The sequence below is a fragment of the Trachemys scripta genome, chromosome 22, assembly GCF_013100865.1.
Source record: "Trachemys scripta elegans isolate TJP31775 chromosome 22, CAS_Tse_1.0, whole genome shotgun sequence".
Lineage (NCBI taxonomy): Eukaryota > Metazoa > Chordata > Testudines > Emydidae > Trachemys > Trachemys scripta.
In genome coordinates, this window is record NC_048319.1 from 3675462 (window position 1) to 3692386 (window position 16925).

General features: G+C 55.0%; 1 protein-coding gene across 1 annotated transcript; it reads left to right on the forward strand.

Annotated features, from left to right (window-relative positions):
- The first annotated feature begins 14775 nt into the window (after positions 1 to 14775).
- GADD45B (growth arrest and DNA damage inducible beta) lies at positions 14776 to 16392 on the forward strand. Its single transcript, XM_034755444.1, has 4 exons — positions 14776 to 15051; positions 15180 to 15281; positions 15543 to 15759; positions 16192 to 16392. The coding sequence occupies exons 1-4, from the start codon at positions 15008 to 15010 to the stop codon at positions 16303 to 16305; spliced, it is 477 nt and encodes a 158-aa protein (XP_034611335.1). The 5' UTR covers positions 14776 to 15007; the 3' UTR covers positions 16306 to 16392.
- Positions 16393 to 16925: the final 533 nt, after the last annotated feature.

Consider the following 16925-nt stretch of genomic DNA (forward strand, 5'->3'; position numbering starts at 1 on the left):
TTTTCCCAGATAACTTCTCATGTCAGTTATTATTTCCCATCCAATGCTGAATACAGCATGGCTGTGGGTGATCAAACAGGAATTTTACATGTTCTGGAATCACAGAGAATCTTGCCTGGCCATTTACTAAGTCATTCACTGGAGATATTTTATGCCAAAATTCATCTGTTCTCATAGTGCATATTCCAGAAGTGCATCACAAATCTGAGCAACCTAAATTCGGAAATGTGGTGCGCACTGATCACATCAGGAAATCGATCAGTTATCACGTCTATTTTGCAGAAAGATGCTGATAAACGACTGGTTGGATTCACAAAAGCCAGGCTCTTAAATTCAGGGTCTTCTAACAACACTGCCATCTTTGTCATGTAACCTAGTGCTTTGCAAAAATAACTGCACAGCTTCAACCGAGAATGTCTGATATGGGCTTGGATGGATCGTGTTTTCCTTTCTTGCCGAGTTACGTGTCCCAAAGCCCATATAACCACTTCAGATGCCGGCCACTGCCCAGAAGAGCCCTTGTCATTTAGTTCTAACATTTTCACGTGCAGCTATGCCAGAGCGTTGCACACATATCTCTGTATAGCATCATCATCGCTGGGGCTAAAGGCAAATCTCCAGCGATTCAGTTTGGAGAAGTGCAGTGAACCTGTTAATCATGGACCACACTGCAGGCAAAAACAATAAATGCACCTGCATCAAAGGACCCTAGATGCTCACCAATGTTCCCGTGGTCCTGCAGCAGCTCTCTGCTCTTCCTCATCCAAGGTACTGACAAAGGAGGAGTCCCGCATATCCCAAGTAGCCAAGGTACGTTCAAATCTCCCCAACGCCCACCAGGGCATTTCCACATGCTTCACAATGATCTTCAGGCTGGCATTGCAAAATGCCGTGTATTTATTCAGCGAGGCTACCATTTTGACACTTCCCTGACAGTGACCGTAAATGTCAATGATCGAACCCTCAACTTTCCTCGCCAATGATTTTCAACGCGTGCTCTGCCATTAAGTGCACGAGATGGCAGGGGCATACGCTCCTTGGTTCATTGTTCGCTTAGTTCTCATTCGAGATAATACACTGTGGTGCTTACCGGACATGTCTGCAGCATTATCTGCCAAATATGTAGAACGTTTATTCCAGGCAACGTTGTGTTTTGATAGCACACGGTTGGTTCCCTCCGAAACATTCCTGAGATTTATTTGATGTGCAAAGTAACCATATCTACAAACTCCGTAGCTGTGAGACTGTATGTTTCTGGGTGTTTGCATGTAACCAAGAATGGAAAATACTTCGCGACCTCGTCCGAACTAGCATCCAAAGCAAAATATCATTCAAGGCCATCAATCACACGATGTTCATTTGCAAGTGCTTTAGGTGCAACTGTCCCTGGTATAACAGGGATCACTTTTGTGGAAGCACATGCATAGCTCTTGGCAATTTGGGAGTCTGGGAGCATTGGTTTAAACACAGGACTAACACGATCGCTGCTAGCACAAGGGACGTTATGCTCCAAAAGACATTCTGTAAATCAGACTGCAGCTTTGGTTATGTTATCACTCAGTTTTGACCCAGCAGATGGGAACAAAGTTGCCCATGATTTTGACTGTCGCAGCCTTGGCACCGCTCGCACGTTTCTCCATAGCGATATGTCTTGAAGTATCTTTGTATTCGCCGTGACTAGCACAAAAATCAGCTCTGCAACGCTCATGAAAAGCAGACGTTCGCCCTCCCCTTGAGTATTGTAGAAAATGGTGCTGGGCTTGCCAAGTGTCTTGATACGGACAAAGACTTTCACTTTTGTCTTGGACCAACCCTCAGTGTCTTCATCAGTCATGGCTGTTGCTGAGTCTTTGGGGGGGGGGGGGGGTAATTTTATTTTGATTTATTTATTTGATAATCCTGCAATTTCTGGCCTGTGCTCAAGTTTCATTTTTAATCATGCGAGACTCCGCTACCGATACAATAACCCAATCCCATTTTAACGCTCGCGCGGTGCGGCCAGTTGTGGCTTTCTGAATTCCTTCTCAAATTACAACTCAACTCCTCCTGGTCATGGCGTTCCCGGCGGAAGTGGGGGGTTAATGACACACAGAGGGTGAGAGTCATAAAAAACCCCATGAGCGTGACCACCTGTCACGGAGTCACCAGGCAATGCTCTGGAGCTGCTCAGTCAGGACTCTGGGGGGAGCCTCCTCTCTCTGAGCAGACTGTCTCCAGGGCAAGAAGCTTACGCTGCTTCGACCTTCCTGGGTCTGACCTCGGAGCATTCAGCCTCCCCTGCCCCTCCGTGCGCTTCCCGCAGCGAGTCCGCACAGGCGGGGATCCTGGGGAAGCCAGTGGGCCTGCACCCCAATTCCGCAGTAAGACCTGACTCTCAGCCAGCCAGTAAGACAGAAGGTTTATTAGACGACAGGAACACAGTCCAAAACCGAGTTTGTAGGTACAGACAACAGGACCCCTCAGTCAGGTCCATCTTGGGGCCAGGGAGGCCAGAACCCCATCTGGCCCCCCTCCATTTCCCCAGCCAGCTACACACTGAAACTCTCCAGCCCCTCCTCTGGCCTTTGTCTCCTTCCCGGGCCAGAAGATCACCTAGGGTGACCAGATGTCCCGATTTTATAGGGACAGTCCCGATTTTTGGATCTTTTTCTTATATAGGATCCTATTACCCCCCACCCCCGTCCCGATTTTTCACACTTGCTGTCTGGTCACCCTAAGATCACCTGATCTCTTTGTTCTCCAACACCTTCAGTTGGCACCTTTGCAGGGGAGGGGCCCAGGCCATCAGTAACCAGGAGACAGGGTGTCGGCCATTCTCTGTGCAGACACCATCACACTGGCCCTCTAGGGCTCTGCAACAATCACACCCCCTTATCCCACCACCTAGATACTTAAGCAATGCATAGGGGAAACCGAGGCGCCCACACAGTATTCAGAGAAAACATTAAGAACATCCCCCACTTCGTCACACTGCCCAGGAGAAACACGTGGAGTTGTGACTTTGCACAAGTGGAATACCGCTTGGCGGCTATGCTTGCACACTCAGTTTGAATTGTATTTTCGTTCCCTCATAGTAACTGATTCTACCTTAATGCAGCAAGCTTAATGCGGGAAATGTTCTGCTTCAACCAGGAGAGAGGGTTGTGGGGGTGAAAACGGGACAATCCCCCCCAAACCCGGAACGGTGTCTCAATTTGGCTCCCAGAAATCCGAAAACACTGGGGATCGCTAGCTAGATTGGGCCTCCTTCTCAATGTCCTTGCACCTGGTGTAGTCACTTACATTAGTGCAAACTGGCTCACGGGCAGCGCGTCACCTCCGCTTTGCAATAGTGTAAATACCCACCCACGGGGCAGGTCAACGGAGAACCAGACCCAATAGCTCTGGTTTGTTTGGCCTCCTGCCTCCCCACGAGCCCATATTTTAGATGAGCTTTCCATACACGCACAGAAACTGCAACATTTGAAATGACTGCTCTTCATTAAACTCCGCTCCATGTGCTAATCTAAATACTAATCAACAACTAATTTCCTTTAACGAGCCGGGGACAAGCTTTTTACTCTTCCCTGCCAAAAAATAATAAGTCATAAATATTTATTTCGAGTGTAATTGATTGGAGTCATGATTTTATCCTTGCCTGCCAGGTTCTGAGCATTCAAAATAACTGCAGATACAGCCAGGAGACGGGGTATGGAGCAGATGCCGCTGTCCCAGGCTTTCACCCTGGAAAGAAAAAGACACAAGGACTGAAAAGTGACGGTGGTGATATTTTTCAAATGCGGGAAGTTTCTAAGTCCGTATTTGGGCACCTGAATAAGTGGCTGGATCTGCCGAGGTCCTTTAGAAGCGATCTCAGTGAAATGGTGGTGAGCAGCACCTTTTAAAATCAGCCTACTTCTCTCAATCCCTAAATCTAATCTCAAAGACGCCTAAGGGAATTCACTACTCAGCACCCGGGGGATCTGGGCACCCAACTCCAGCCTTAAATGCCTATTCATTTTAGGCACATTTTGGAGTGATCGTTTCGGAAATTCCAACCCCTCAGCCGAGCTGCCCCCAGGGCCTTTGCATGAGACACCTTGATTCCAGTCTCGCCCCCCTCCTCGGAGTAAAGCCAGGGTAACTTCCCTGAAGCCAACGCAGTCACAAAGCCAGTGAGAAAAGAATCAGGCTCTGTTGTCTTTATCCTCATTGCTGCATCTAGCACCAAAAACCTGATCTTATATAGACCAATAAACCATCCCAGGAGACACGTCCGTCCGTCCCTCCCTTTAAATCAGGGTTAAAAAAAACAAGTGATCAGCAATACTGCACCGTGCCTCGCTCGGTGTGTCTGGTTTTCAACTGACTGGCAGGAGTTGGATTGTCCCAATGTTCCAAGGACTCGCTGAAGTTCCTGGCGTGCTGCCCAAGGTCCTCCGCGTGATCCTCCCAAGGCTGTTCCCAGTGGTCTCACAGCTGGCTGTGCCCGTCTGGGTTTGAAATGGAATCCACAGACAGCCATGTTGATTGGCTCTCCTTCGGGCCAGAGGCTAATCTCAGGCTGGACTCATAGAAGAGCAGGGTTGGAAGGGACCTCAGGAGGTATCTAGTCCAACCCCCTGCTCAAAGCAGGACCAATCCCCAGACAGATTTTTGCCCCGGATCCCTAAATGGCCCCCTCAAGGATTGAACTCACAACCCTGGGTTTAGCAGGCCAAACCACTGAGCTATGCCTCCCCCCGTGGATGTCCACAGTCAGCAAAGAGTTGAGGCTGTGGACATCCATAAAGAGAAAGCGGCTCGCAGAGAGATAGGTATTTTGACAACCAGTAAGACCACATCAAGAACTCATAAAATTATAGTACCGGCGAACATGGAGCGTCCTGTAAGGTACATTCAAAAACCTATCGACTATACCGGGCTGGATGATATCGGCCATGGAGGAAAGGTGAGAATCCATGTAAATTTTGAAGACTTATTTGAACTGAATGCAGTGGGAATGTTAGTTGAGATTAAAATATTTAGTGCTTGGTGCTGCCGTGAGGAGTGAGGGGTTGATCCACCGTACCCAGGAGCAGCACGGGCACAAAGTGAGATTTTTATGTTGAGGTCTTGAGCAATTTCTGCTTATAAACTTGTGATTGCCTGAAGTAACCACAAACCAGGAAACAACAGCTCAGGATTCTGATCATGGATATTTCATAACAATGCAATAGCACTAATGAGTCCCTCTGGGGGGGTCACGGGGGTGACTCCGACTTTGCACCGGGGTAACTGAGATCGGCCTCCAGCCCTTTACCAAGCTGCCATGCGAGCCGTGAATGATATTTTCCGTTCCTCTCTGAACAATGGCTGTTCGGGTCAGCAGGGTCTGGGTGAGGTGTGGAACCGGCCCGTCTTTTCTGGCAGAAATGCGGACGCTTTCTGTCAGATGCAGTCGGGAACTAGAACTGAGCCAGCCCCCTGCTGCAGGCAGACTGTTCTTTGTGCAGAGCTGAACTGAATGCAGAGAGGGTGGCTCCGGCTATGGCTCTAGGCTGGGACCCAGGATAGCTGGGTTCCCTTTCTGGTTACTTGACTTTGGCCAAGTCTCTTTGTCTCAGCTTCCCTGCTTGGAACTGGATTAATAATCCGTCCTTTCCTCCCGCGCTTTGTCTGTCTTGGCTAGTTAGATCACAAACTCCTCAGGGCAGGAACTGTCTCTTACCATAGATCTGTTTAGGGCCGGGCACACCGGGACCCTGGTCCCAATCAGGGCCTCTCCACCCAGCTCATATAATGACTGAAACTTTGACATGTGCTGAAAATGCCACCTGGGGCGCTGGCCCGTTCCACAGTCGACAGCCAGGGGAGGGAGACGACAGTTCTGCTGGATTTCAGACCCACTTGGAAAGCTTAGGGTGAGAAGCTTGGACACGTGGGTCCCAATCAGCTCTCGCAAAACACAAGAGACCAGCTGCTGCTTTTAAAAATCCCGGGCAGACTCCAGCACTCTGGGGGTGTCAACGTTGTATGCTGGTGGTTTGCACCGATTGGTCCATTTCCCCGGCTGCCCTTGCAACGAGATGGAAATGATTTGCATCCACGTCACAGAACAGAATCATAGACATGCCGGGCTGGAAGGGACCTCAGAACATCATCAAATCCAGCCACCGGCGCTGAGGCAGGACCAAGGAAACCTAGACCATCCCTGACGGGTGTTTGTCCAACCTGGGCTTAAAATCCTCCAATGACGGCGATTCCACTTAACTAGCCTTCTAACTAGAAAGATTTTCTTCATAGCTAACCTAAATCTCCCTTGCTGCAAAATAAACCAGTTACTTCTTGTCCTGTTCTCGGTGGACATAGAGAACAATTGATCCTCACCCTCACCATAATCGGGATGTCTTTTCCCATTTGTCAGTGGGATATTGTGATGGTTAAAGTATAACAGGGTTCAAACAAGTGCTCCATCAATGGCTACTAGCCAAGGGGGGGATGACCCTAAACCTCTGACTGCCCGAAATCAGGAGGGGAACTCAGGGGTGGATGGCTCCAGAATTGGCCTATTCTGTGCATTCCCCAGGAAGCTCTGACCAGCCGCTCTAGGAAACAGGAAGCTGGGCTCGATGGAGCATGGGTCTGACCCAGTACAGGAGCTCTTATGTTCTTACGAGTCAGAAATTCCCTTTATTGAAGCACATAAGTCTGAGAACCTGGAAAACCCCTCAGCTCTATTCTTTTTAAAAGTGCTGGTGTTTTTCCATTCCATGCGTTCTTCTGGGCCCAGGATTCATCTGCTAGCCCGGCCCTGGGACAGCTTTATGAATGGCAGGGTGTGCACTCGGAGATGGGGACATAGCGTGATGTGCTGTGGAGACGGCGCATGTGGAGGAGCCGGTGGCTGTGAGAGCGGAGCAGAGACCGAGAGGGAGAGACGTGGTTACAAGAAGAGACTTTAAGGTGGAGCTGCAGTCAGAAAATTGGCTCTAAAACGGGCCCCATATTAACCAGCGGGGACCTTTGTGATGTGTAAATGAAATAAATATAACAGTCAAAACGACGTGCCTTCCTGCCACACACACACCACACCCCCTTGCACACTCAAGGTGTGCACCATCCCCTGGCACGCCCCTCACACACTCACGCTGTGCACCACCACACCGCACATACTCACCCAGTGCAGCCTGGCCCAGCACAGCCCCTCGCACACTCATGCTATGCACCATCAGCACACCCTCCTGACACACATCCACACGCTGCAGAAACACATCTACAATCCTCCCACCCTCAGTCCTCCCATTCTCGCACTTCCTCACCTGCACACTCCAAACCCTCACACAGCGCGCCCTTGCACACTCGCAAGCCCCCCCCCCATCCTCCACCGCATGCTCTCCCCTTGCACACCACACACACATACATGTAACCAGTGAACCAGCTCTGCCACCTCCCCCAGGCACCTATAAATACCCACAGCTCATAACCTGGGCTTTGCGGGCAGGTGCTTCCCACACAATGGAGCACGTCTGTGCCTCGTGTCCGTGCTGGACGCACACCCCCAGCCCGGCAGCCCCCCCCCCTTCCCCCCCAGCTGCTCACACTCCTGCCACGCTGCTGGGAAGCACTGGGGAGTGAGCAGCTGCGTGTAGCTAATAGCTGCCTGTAGCTGCCCGTGGAGCCCATGTGCTTGTTTGTCCCTTCTGGCACATGGCAGCAAGCATGGCCGGCCACGTGACCCCAGCGCCCCCTCCCCCCCCCCAGGGTGGGAGACCTGGCTCAGAGCGAAGGGCTCAGGTGGAGGGGGGGGGGGATGACGCTGTCTGTCTCCATAGCAAGAGGTAACTGGTTCATGCAGCTGCTGCCAATCCCCTCTCCAGCCAATCTGGCCTGGAATCCCGTCTCCAACGCTCGCCTCCCCATAATGCCCCTAATTCTGCAGCTCTAAACGCTGATGGGCGGGGGGTGGTTCCTTCCTGAGCCCTGCCCGCCCCCATCTCACACCCTGATTGGTGAGCACCGAGAGCCCACAGCTGCCAACATCCTGGCCCCCCACCAAGGACCCTCCTTCTCCAGGGCTGTTTGCCTGGCTCAACCCCTGTGGCAGTGAGTTCCACAGGTGAAAGCGACAGCACGAGGCTGAAAGTCACGATCCACCTGGGGTCAAGATGGGGGCAGCCTGCTGGGAGCGGCTTGTTTCTTTCCTGCGCCCCGCTTGGCCGAGTGGCCAGGTGGCCTTTCACTCCGGGTTGTGGGGTGGCAGACACAAGTTCCTCCCGGGCCTAGCATCTGTTTGTGCCAAACTCCTCTTCCTGTAACACCAGCTAAAGGGGCCGGGCCTGATCTCCCAGCCCGAGGTCACTGTCAGAAGGGTGAACTGGTGCCCGCGGGGTCTGGCTGCTAGGAACCGCGCTGAGCTGGTGAATAGGAATAGGATCTGTGCGGGGTCTGGCTGGCCTGTGACGACCCCTCGGCAGGATGGCCACTGCAGCTGCTCATCCTTTGTGCTCATCTCAGCGCTGAGCCGGGCAGCCAGTGGGGAGCCAGGGTCAGACTCCCAGGTGGAGACGTTCCCTGATGCCAGGATCTGCAGACAGGTAACACGTGTCCATCCAGGAATGGATGGCCAGCCACCCGCAAGAGCAGACACAACACACACAGCTGCACCCTTACCCACAAACAACACATACGCCCATACATACGCACAACACACACAGACAACACTCACGCCCACCTGAGCACACACACACACACACTTGCCGCCACCCGTGTGCACCCCACACTCAGCTGCCCACCCAACGCGCACACAGCCCTGAGTGCACGTAACACACACGCGAGCCTATTCAGCAAGTGCCCACACCAACCATGCACGCTCACTCACCCACCCACGTGCATGCAAGTACACACTGCTTGCCCCCCCACCACCTCCCTGACCATTCCCCACCTCAGCCCCTCAGTCCCGGGCCCTAGCAGCCCACATGGGTGCCACCTGGCAGCCCAGAGACACGTGTTTCCTGCAGGCACCTCAAGGCCAGGGATTAAGAACAAGAATGAAGCAGCCACAGCACAGCCGGTTGCCTAGAAAACCTGGGCGGGGGTCAAGAGGAGGGCAGGATAGAAGGGGGGGGGCTTCCCCCACATGCCCCACACATCACCTGGCCCCGCACACACTGCAGCTGGGACCGACACATGCCCGGCACAGTGGGGTCACTCAGGCAGCACCAGCTGCCACTCACCCAGACACACATGCTGCTAATCAACCCCTGCAGCTGGACCAAAGCCAAGTGAAGGGCCCCGGGGCTGGATCCGCAGCTGGGGTCAGCCAGCCTCGCTCCAGTCCCCCAGATGTTCCCAGATGGCTCCCAAGTCCCCTCTGTTAACCTCCGGGGGCCACTGGCTCTAAGGTGTTTGCTGCTCTGGGCAAGCCAGGAACTGACGCAGGGAACTGACAGGTTCCAGGACTCCCCTTCCCTCGCCAAGCCCCACCTGCACCTAGAGCGGAGCCAGCCCTGGGCTGCCCCCCGGCTGAGCTGGGCAAGGGCTGTCCTGCAGTCCAGCCCACCTTCACCTGCCAGCCAGGCACATTCACGCCGGCTCTGCCTGCACCGTGGCTGGCAAAGCTCCAGGGCTTTTGCATGCGTGATCTCCTGAAGGAGAGGGCAAGGTTTCTGGGGGTACTGCAGTGATCAGAGATAGCAAGAACGGTGGGGGCTAGAGAGAGGGTGGGGTGTATATGGAGAGGTAAATGGGGGGGGGGCTGGACAGGGATAGAGAGAGGGGTGACGTGCTCCAGCCTCTGTCCTGACCCGGAGAGGACGTGGCTGGAGCTGGGGGTGTCTGTCAGTAATTACCTCCTCCCACAGCTTTGCTATCGCACCAGCTGCCTCCAGCCCCATCTGGCTGCCCAGACCAAGCCCTGCAGCCTCCCACGGGGAAAGCAGGTGAACGGAAACTCTGTCGCCCTGGCAACCAGGTAGGAGCCCCAGATGTCCCCTGAGCGCCCCACCCAGGAAGCACCGGGGCTCCGGCACCAGGGGAGCAGGCCCTGCAGAGCGGGCCCCAGGCAGGGCTGGTGGGAGCCAGGCCGAGGCCTGGGAAGAGCTAAGGGTTTGGGGGATCAGGGTCTGTCGCAGCCCCCCAAGCCTGGGGAAGCGGCTCCCCAGAGCTGCCTCCTTGCAGGAACTGGGCTCTGGCGCCAGATGGCACCTCCCAGGGAGGGCTGAGTGCCTCCTGCCGGCTGTGCCGCGGGCAAAGTCCCCTGCTCACGTGGTCCCCACCTGGCTGTTGATAGCAGCTGCATGCGCTGACGTCCCAGTGTCCACGGGCACAGTGCAGCATGCCTGCACCCCCCACTACCCCGCCCCCGCCATCCCTCTGCACCCAACACTGGGCCCTCGCCACGGGGCCACACTGCGCCCCTGGCATCTTGGGGAACCTCCGGCTGACATCAGACACACGCACTTCCTGCAGCCCCAGAAATATGCCAGCTGCACACTGCGTCCCCAGCCCCGTCTCTGGGCTCAGGCTGCTGCCTCTCTGCAACTCCCGGGCCGAGTTTACTGCAGGCTAAATCCCGATCGGCTTAAAGAAAAACACTGCACTGGCCAAGCCAGAGCGCGGCTGGCCTGTGGCAGCGAGCATGGAGCTGGCAGGCTGCCCTGCTCCTACCCTGGGCCGACACAGAACGTTCTCTGACTGCAGCCGGAGGGAACGGAGAACAACAGGATGGGGAGGCCGGGCCTTAAAAACAAGCTGAGCAGAGAGGGAAATCGGATCCGCCTGGGGCGTGCAAGTAGAGGCGGTTTCGGTGGGTCTCTGCCTGCCGGCGGCTCGTATTAACTAGATAATACAGCCCTAAGAACACGGCTCGAGCCAAGCCCTTCGCTTGTTCCACCACCAGATCTGCCCCATTGCACAGCGGGGGAAGGTCCTGCCATACGGCAAGCCATGCAGTACCCAAACCTACACAGAAGAGAGCTGCACAGAGAGCAAAGGGGAGGCCAAGTCCCTCAGTCCTGGAGCTCTCACCTCAAGACATCTTGAAGAGGGGCACCTCTGAAAACCAGGCCCCTTCCAGATGTCTCAAGTTGCACCCCCAAAATCAGCACCCACTTTCTGTCCCCTTATCTTGCCGTGACAGTCTGTGAGCTGTCACCACGCTGGGTCAGCAGGTGGCAGCAATCAACCACAGTTCCATCCTGGTGAAATGCCCTACCCGGGCATCCAGCCCCCCACCGCAGAGGATGGCGCTGTCGGGGGGGGACCGACACGGGGAGACGTGTGGCAAACTAACAGTGCATGGAAACAACAGGAGGTTTTAACTGGAACACGGCCCGGAGCCTTCGCCGCTTAATAGAGCTGGGGCATGAAGACTCAGAGATGCACAGATCCCAGGGTTAGGAAGGACCGGCATGATCACCTAGTCTGAGCTCCTGCACATCGCAGGGCACAGAACCTCGCCCGCCCACACCTGCAACCGCCCCCAAATAATTCCTGTTGGAACCAGAGCAGATCTTTTAGGAAAACAGCCAGGCTGGATTTTAAAGCGGCCAGTGATGGACGCTTCACAAATTGCTCTGATGCTCCCGGTACGAGATGCACGTCTTATGTCCAGTCCGACTCTATCCAGCGTCACCTGACAGTCATGTGACCTTGCTACACCATTGTCTGCTGGGGGGGGAGCCCATTAGCAAAGGTTTGTTCCCTGGGTTGGTACTCGCAGACTGTGATCGAATCACCCCTTAGCTATGCGAAGGTTTGTCATGCTCGGGGCAGGGGGCAGCATTTCGATAGCTATCGCCTGAGCATCTCACCTCGGACCTTTGTAGCCCACCCCGTGGCAGAAAAAAGCTCAAACATGTGGCCCCTGCAGGCTCGCAGACCAGGAGCAAACGAAAAGAATCTTGTGATTTTTTAAGTCAATCTCGGGATTTGGAGGGGGTGGGGGGCGACTCCAGATTTTGGGACGCTTGGGGACGGCAGTACTCTGTGTCTGTCCAGGCTCAGGAAAGTCACTTTGAAGTGCCACGATCCCGCAAGGAAAGCAGAGGGAGGTTGCTAACGAGGAGCACGGCTCATCAGCAGGGGTAGCCATCCCCGAGCTAGGACGGAGGGTGACTCCCCCTACGCCCACTACAGCCCGGCCTACCAGCGGGGCTGTCTGCAGGGCCAGGGATGGCCAGCGTGAGTCCCTCGGGACCTGCTGTTAGCTCCTATCTTTGCAACCTCCTTATTCACATGACCCAAAACGCTACAGCATTCAGCGAGGGTCACTCACCCCCGCCCAGGATCTCACCGCCTCAGCTTCCCCGAGGGCAGCACTAGGGTGACCAGACAGCAAATGGGAAAAATCGGGACGGGGGTGGGGGGTAATAGGTGCCTACATAAGACAAAGCCCCAAATATCGGGACGGTCCCTATAAAATCGGGATATCTGGTCACCCTATACCCCACCGAGGGAGGGGTTGATGAGTCAATGTCTGAAGGCCCTTTCAGAATAAAAGCCCCATGGAAGGGCTACCACATGTGATTAGCTTATTGTTATAATTGCAGCAATAGGGTTACTACGGAGTCTGGATCTATCATGGTGTTTAGATACCTTATCTATCCATCCCCATACACTTCCCACTGTCTATCCATCCAGCCCCACATGCACCCCTCTATCTATCCCTATACACTCCCCTCTATCCATCCATCCATAACCCCATCCGCACCCGTTGATCCCCATAGACACCCCTCTGTCTATGCATCCATCCATTGATCTCCATATACACCCATCTATCTATCCCTCCACACCCATCCGTCTACCCATCCATCCCCCTACACACCCTACTATCCCTCTGTCAGACCTCTAGAGTTCCCATCCCAGCTGCCTCTCAGGCCCAGAGCCGCCTAGGGATCTGGGTACCTCCCCAGCCTGGGGGATCTGGGCCGATGCCCACGGAACTCCCACTGAGATCAAAGGATGGGGTTTGGGGGGCGCAACCCCCCAGAGCTGTTTGCACCACAGTCCCAAGCCGATCCGCCAGCCTGCTCTGCGCGCCGTGCCCGCTAGGTGGCGGCCTTGCCCGTCCCGAGCTCCCTCCGCCGGCTGGTGTGGCCGCTGCAGGCCTGGCACTGCTGGGCGCGAAGTCAGCGGCCCGGCGGGTTTGCTCAGCGCCCGGCCCGGTTTGCAATGACAACACCCAACCGCAGGGCGCCGAGCAGCCACCCCCGGGCGCCCCAGGCAGGCAGGGTCAGAGGTGGGAGAAACTCGCCCCTCTGCAGCCTGAACCCCAGGCCCCCAGCACCACATCAATGTCTTTCATTGCAACCCCCGGGCGGTCCTCGGAGCCAGGGGACGCGCCGACCTGCCCTGTGCACTTTCTGGGTTTTTTTGCAAATCCAGCTGGGGCTAATCTCCCCCCAGTTAGCCTCGAGCCTATTGCAACATGCGCTGTTTTGCACCGGGGACCTTTTACCTCTGCAAAAGTTCAGGCTCCGGGCCCGACCTCCCACCTGCTTTGCAGAGCGGAATGTTATGCGAACCTCGCAACCCCCCCCAAGGCCAGCAGCGCTCCCTGCAAGTCTCCTGGCAGCTCCGCTGCTCGGGAAAGTACACGGTGTCTTGTTTGAGTTCCCGGGTTTGTGAGGGANCCCCCCCCCCCCCCCCCCCCCCCCCCAAGGCCAGCAGCGCTCCCTGCAAGTCTCCTGGCAGCTCCGCTGCTCGGGAAAGTACACGGTGTCTTGTTTGAGTTCCCGGGTTTGTGAGGGATTTGGAGGTTGGTTCATTCTCTGCCTGAAATAAATCTTGCCACCCAAGCGGCGCCCATCGTGAGCGCGAGCCCGAAGCGAGCCTGGTCTGCAGCTGGCAGCGCCAACAACGTCTGTCTGCACAGCCCCGCACCTGGGGTCTGAGCCGCGCTGCAGAGAGGGAAAAGAGAGGACAACCTAGAAAGGTCCCAGCCAAGGAAACATGATGCACGCTGCAGGGGTTGTTGTGAAACGAGTCACAACGTTTTTGCAAGCTGCAGAAACCATGACGGGCTCGAAAATCTCATGATTAACTCATCCTTTCCCCTCCGCCGCCTACACAACACACAGCTGGCTGCTGTTCGTTTTCTGCCTACGAGGTGGAACGGGTATCGCCCTGCTCAAATGGGGGAGAGGGGAGGCACAGGACCCTTGCAGAGCAGGGAATGCACTGGACAAGTTTGCTGTTTGCAGCCCCAGAGCTCAGTCCTACACACACACACTCGACTCCAGCAGCTCGGGATTTGCTCCGGAGTGGACCAGAATAACGATTCTCCCTTTGCATAAAACGTCCCTGCTTTTCCATTGCAAAATGCATCCTCGCCTGGAGGTGATTTTTGCCCCCGAACAGCTGCAGAGCAAGCCCGGGGAAGGATGGTGGGGGGATTTCCATGGGCATGCATTTGAATTCAAACACTTGGGATATTTATTTCCTCTCAAAATAGCCCATCCAAATTCTCCAGCGAGGGATCTCGCCTAGGTTTGTTTTCCCCTGGACAAAACAGCTTGCAAACCTGCCCTCTCGGCTGCAAGCCCAGAGCTCTGTGGAAATCCCATGCCTCTGCCCAGCACAGGAACAAAAACTGCTGGGAAATTTCAATCGAAACTCTCTCTCTCTCGTGTTGTGTTTTTTTTTTTTTTTTTAAGCAAATCCAACCCTTGCAAAACTTCCCCGCCCCACGTGGGGGCCACTTGCTATTTTCCCCAGAGCGAGAACCAATCAGCGGGCACCGGGTTTTTTTCCTTTGTGGCCGAAGAACCAATGGGAAAGGAGAGGCCACGCCCCCTTCGGCAAGGCAATAAAAGGCGCCTTCAGCGGGTGCTGTCTCTAAGACTGTTTGGCGGAGTCGGGGTGTTTGATTCGGAGTGGCACCGGATTGACTCGCAGGTGGCGTTTCTGACATCGCGGGGAAGACTGAGCCAGCCTGGTTCTTCCAGTGGATTATTGCACGGTTCCTGCCTTCTGGGGGGCTGCGGGGGAGCTAAGGGTGGCCGCTTCTCCCTCCCGACTTCAAGCCATTGTGGATTATAATTGCACCATGACCCTGGAAGAGCTGGTTGCTTGCGACAACACCGCCAAAAAGTAAGTGGCTCCCTCCTTTGCAAAGCCGGGGCGTGCGGATGCCCCAAACCCTCCTTCAGGTCTCTCCGCCCGCGGGCCTTTCCCGAGCCGCCCGGTCTTAATTCGGTTCTGCTCCCCTCTCTCCCCAGGATGCAGACGGTGAGCGAGGCGCTGGAACAGCTGCTGGTAGCGGCTCAGAGACAAGCCTGCCTGACAGTCGGCGTCTATGAGTCGGCCAAGCTGATGAATGTGTGAGTATCTCTGGCCCCGGCGTGTGCCGGTCTGATCAGCTGACGTGGCTGGTGGAAAGGGGGGGGGGAGGGTTGTGCCTTGTTGGAGCTGCTGCGGTGGGAGGGATCTGGGTGTGAAAGATGCGAGAGAACAAGCTCTGGCATTGGTGGTGGTTCAGGAACAGCTGGGGGGGTACACGAGACTCATTTCCTTAGAAGGACCGTTTGTGGGGTCTGTCTCCCCCTGATCCTGACCCGCCTGCTTCCTCCCCTTGCCCGCAGGGATCCAGATAGCGTGGTGCTTTGCCTCCTCGCCATTGATGAAGAAGACGAGGGGGACATCGCCTTGCAAATCCACTTCACCCTCATCCAGGCCTTCTGCTGCGACAATGACATCAACATCCTGCGGGTGTCCGGCATGCAGCGGCTGGCCAAGGTCCTCGGGGAGAGCTCGGAGGACAACAGCGAACCCCGGGACCTGCACTGCATCTTAGTGACGGTGAGTCCCCTGTGGTTAAGGTGACCAGATGTCCTGGTTTTATAGGGACAGTCCTGATTTTTGGGTCTTTTTCTTATATAGGCTCCTATTATCCTCCACCCCCTGTCCCGGTTTTTCACATTTGCTGTGTGGTCACCCTACCTGTGGTGCTGGGTGCCAGGGGTTGCCGAGCAGGGTGGGTGTCCATCACCTGGGAGCCAATCCCACCGCCTGTAGGGGAGAGCTTGTATTGTGCAGTAGTGCTGATGCAGGGCTAAAATTGGCAGCCACGTGACCTGGGCTGAGCCAAGCTGTTTCAGTGATGTGTGTGTATTCCCGAACAGCCAGTGGTGTGGGTCACCGCTCAAGTATGTCTCGTGAATGGGCTGGGGTGACGTCCAGGAAGTTTGTGTTTGTTGCTAACGGTTGGATCTGTGTGTTCTCTCCCACCAGAATCCCCACACTGATTCCTGGAAGAGCCAAGGGCTGGAGGAAGTGGCCAGTTACTGTGAAGAAAGCCGCGGCAATAACCAGTGGGTCCCCTACGTCCCGCTGCTGGAGCGTTGAGCTGGGCACCGCCTTCTCGTTTTGTGCTGAATTCCTGTTTTTTTTAACCAAAAAAAACAACATTTTAAAAAATAAAAAACCACCCCATCAAAATCAAAGCTAAGGAGTACCGGGGAGGAGCGAGCATGGGCCGGCAGCGATGGTGTGCGTGGAAAGGGAGGTGCGCCGGGCGACTGGCCATAGCAAAGGGGCTGTGACAGCGTCGAGACCGTTAAAGGAGCAGCTTGCTGGAGCAGGCTGGCAGGAGATGCGCTTGGGGGAATGACTGAATCAAGGCGACTCGCTCCTCAGATGTGAGGAGCGCTTGAATCCTGTACGCAAGGCACGACGTGTTTCTCTGACTGCGTGGGGTGTGGATGCCACTGATCCATGGCAAGGGACTGGCGTTCCCTCCGCTCCCTTTCTCTGCAGCGGGAGCGGGCATGGCCACGTTTTGCCAAGGACTTAATGTGGCAGGGTGGGGAAGAGACTGGATTTTTATTTTTATTTTTTTTTGCATCTGCTTTGTGTTGTGGATGGAAGATGTGAGGACTGAAAAGGACAGTTGCAAATGAACTCTTTATTTTTCAATGGACAGAATGTCTTATATTTATAAACTCAAGATTGCAATTTTTTTCTTT

Excerpts from the sequence above, each read along its gene's own strand:
- GADD45B (XM_034755444.1), top strand. The coding sequence starts at position 15,008 with ATGACCCTGGAAGAGCTGGTTGCTTGCGACAACACCGCCAAAAA. Across the intron at positions 15,052-15,179 it reads TGCGACAACACCGCCAAAAA|GATGCAGACGGTGAGCGAGG; the intron begins GTAAGTGGCTCC and ends CTCTCTCCCCAG. Across the intron at positions 15,282-15,542 it reads TCGGCCAAGCTGATGAATGT|GGATCCAGATAGCGTGGTGC; the intron begins GTGAGTATCTCT and ends CCTTGCCCGCAG.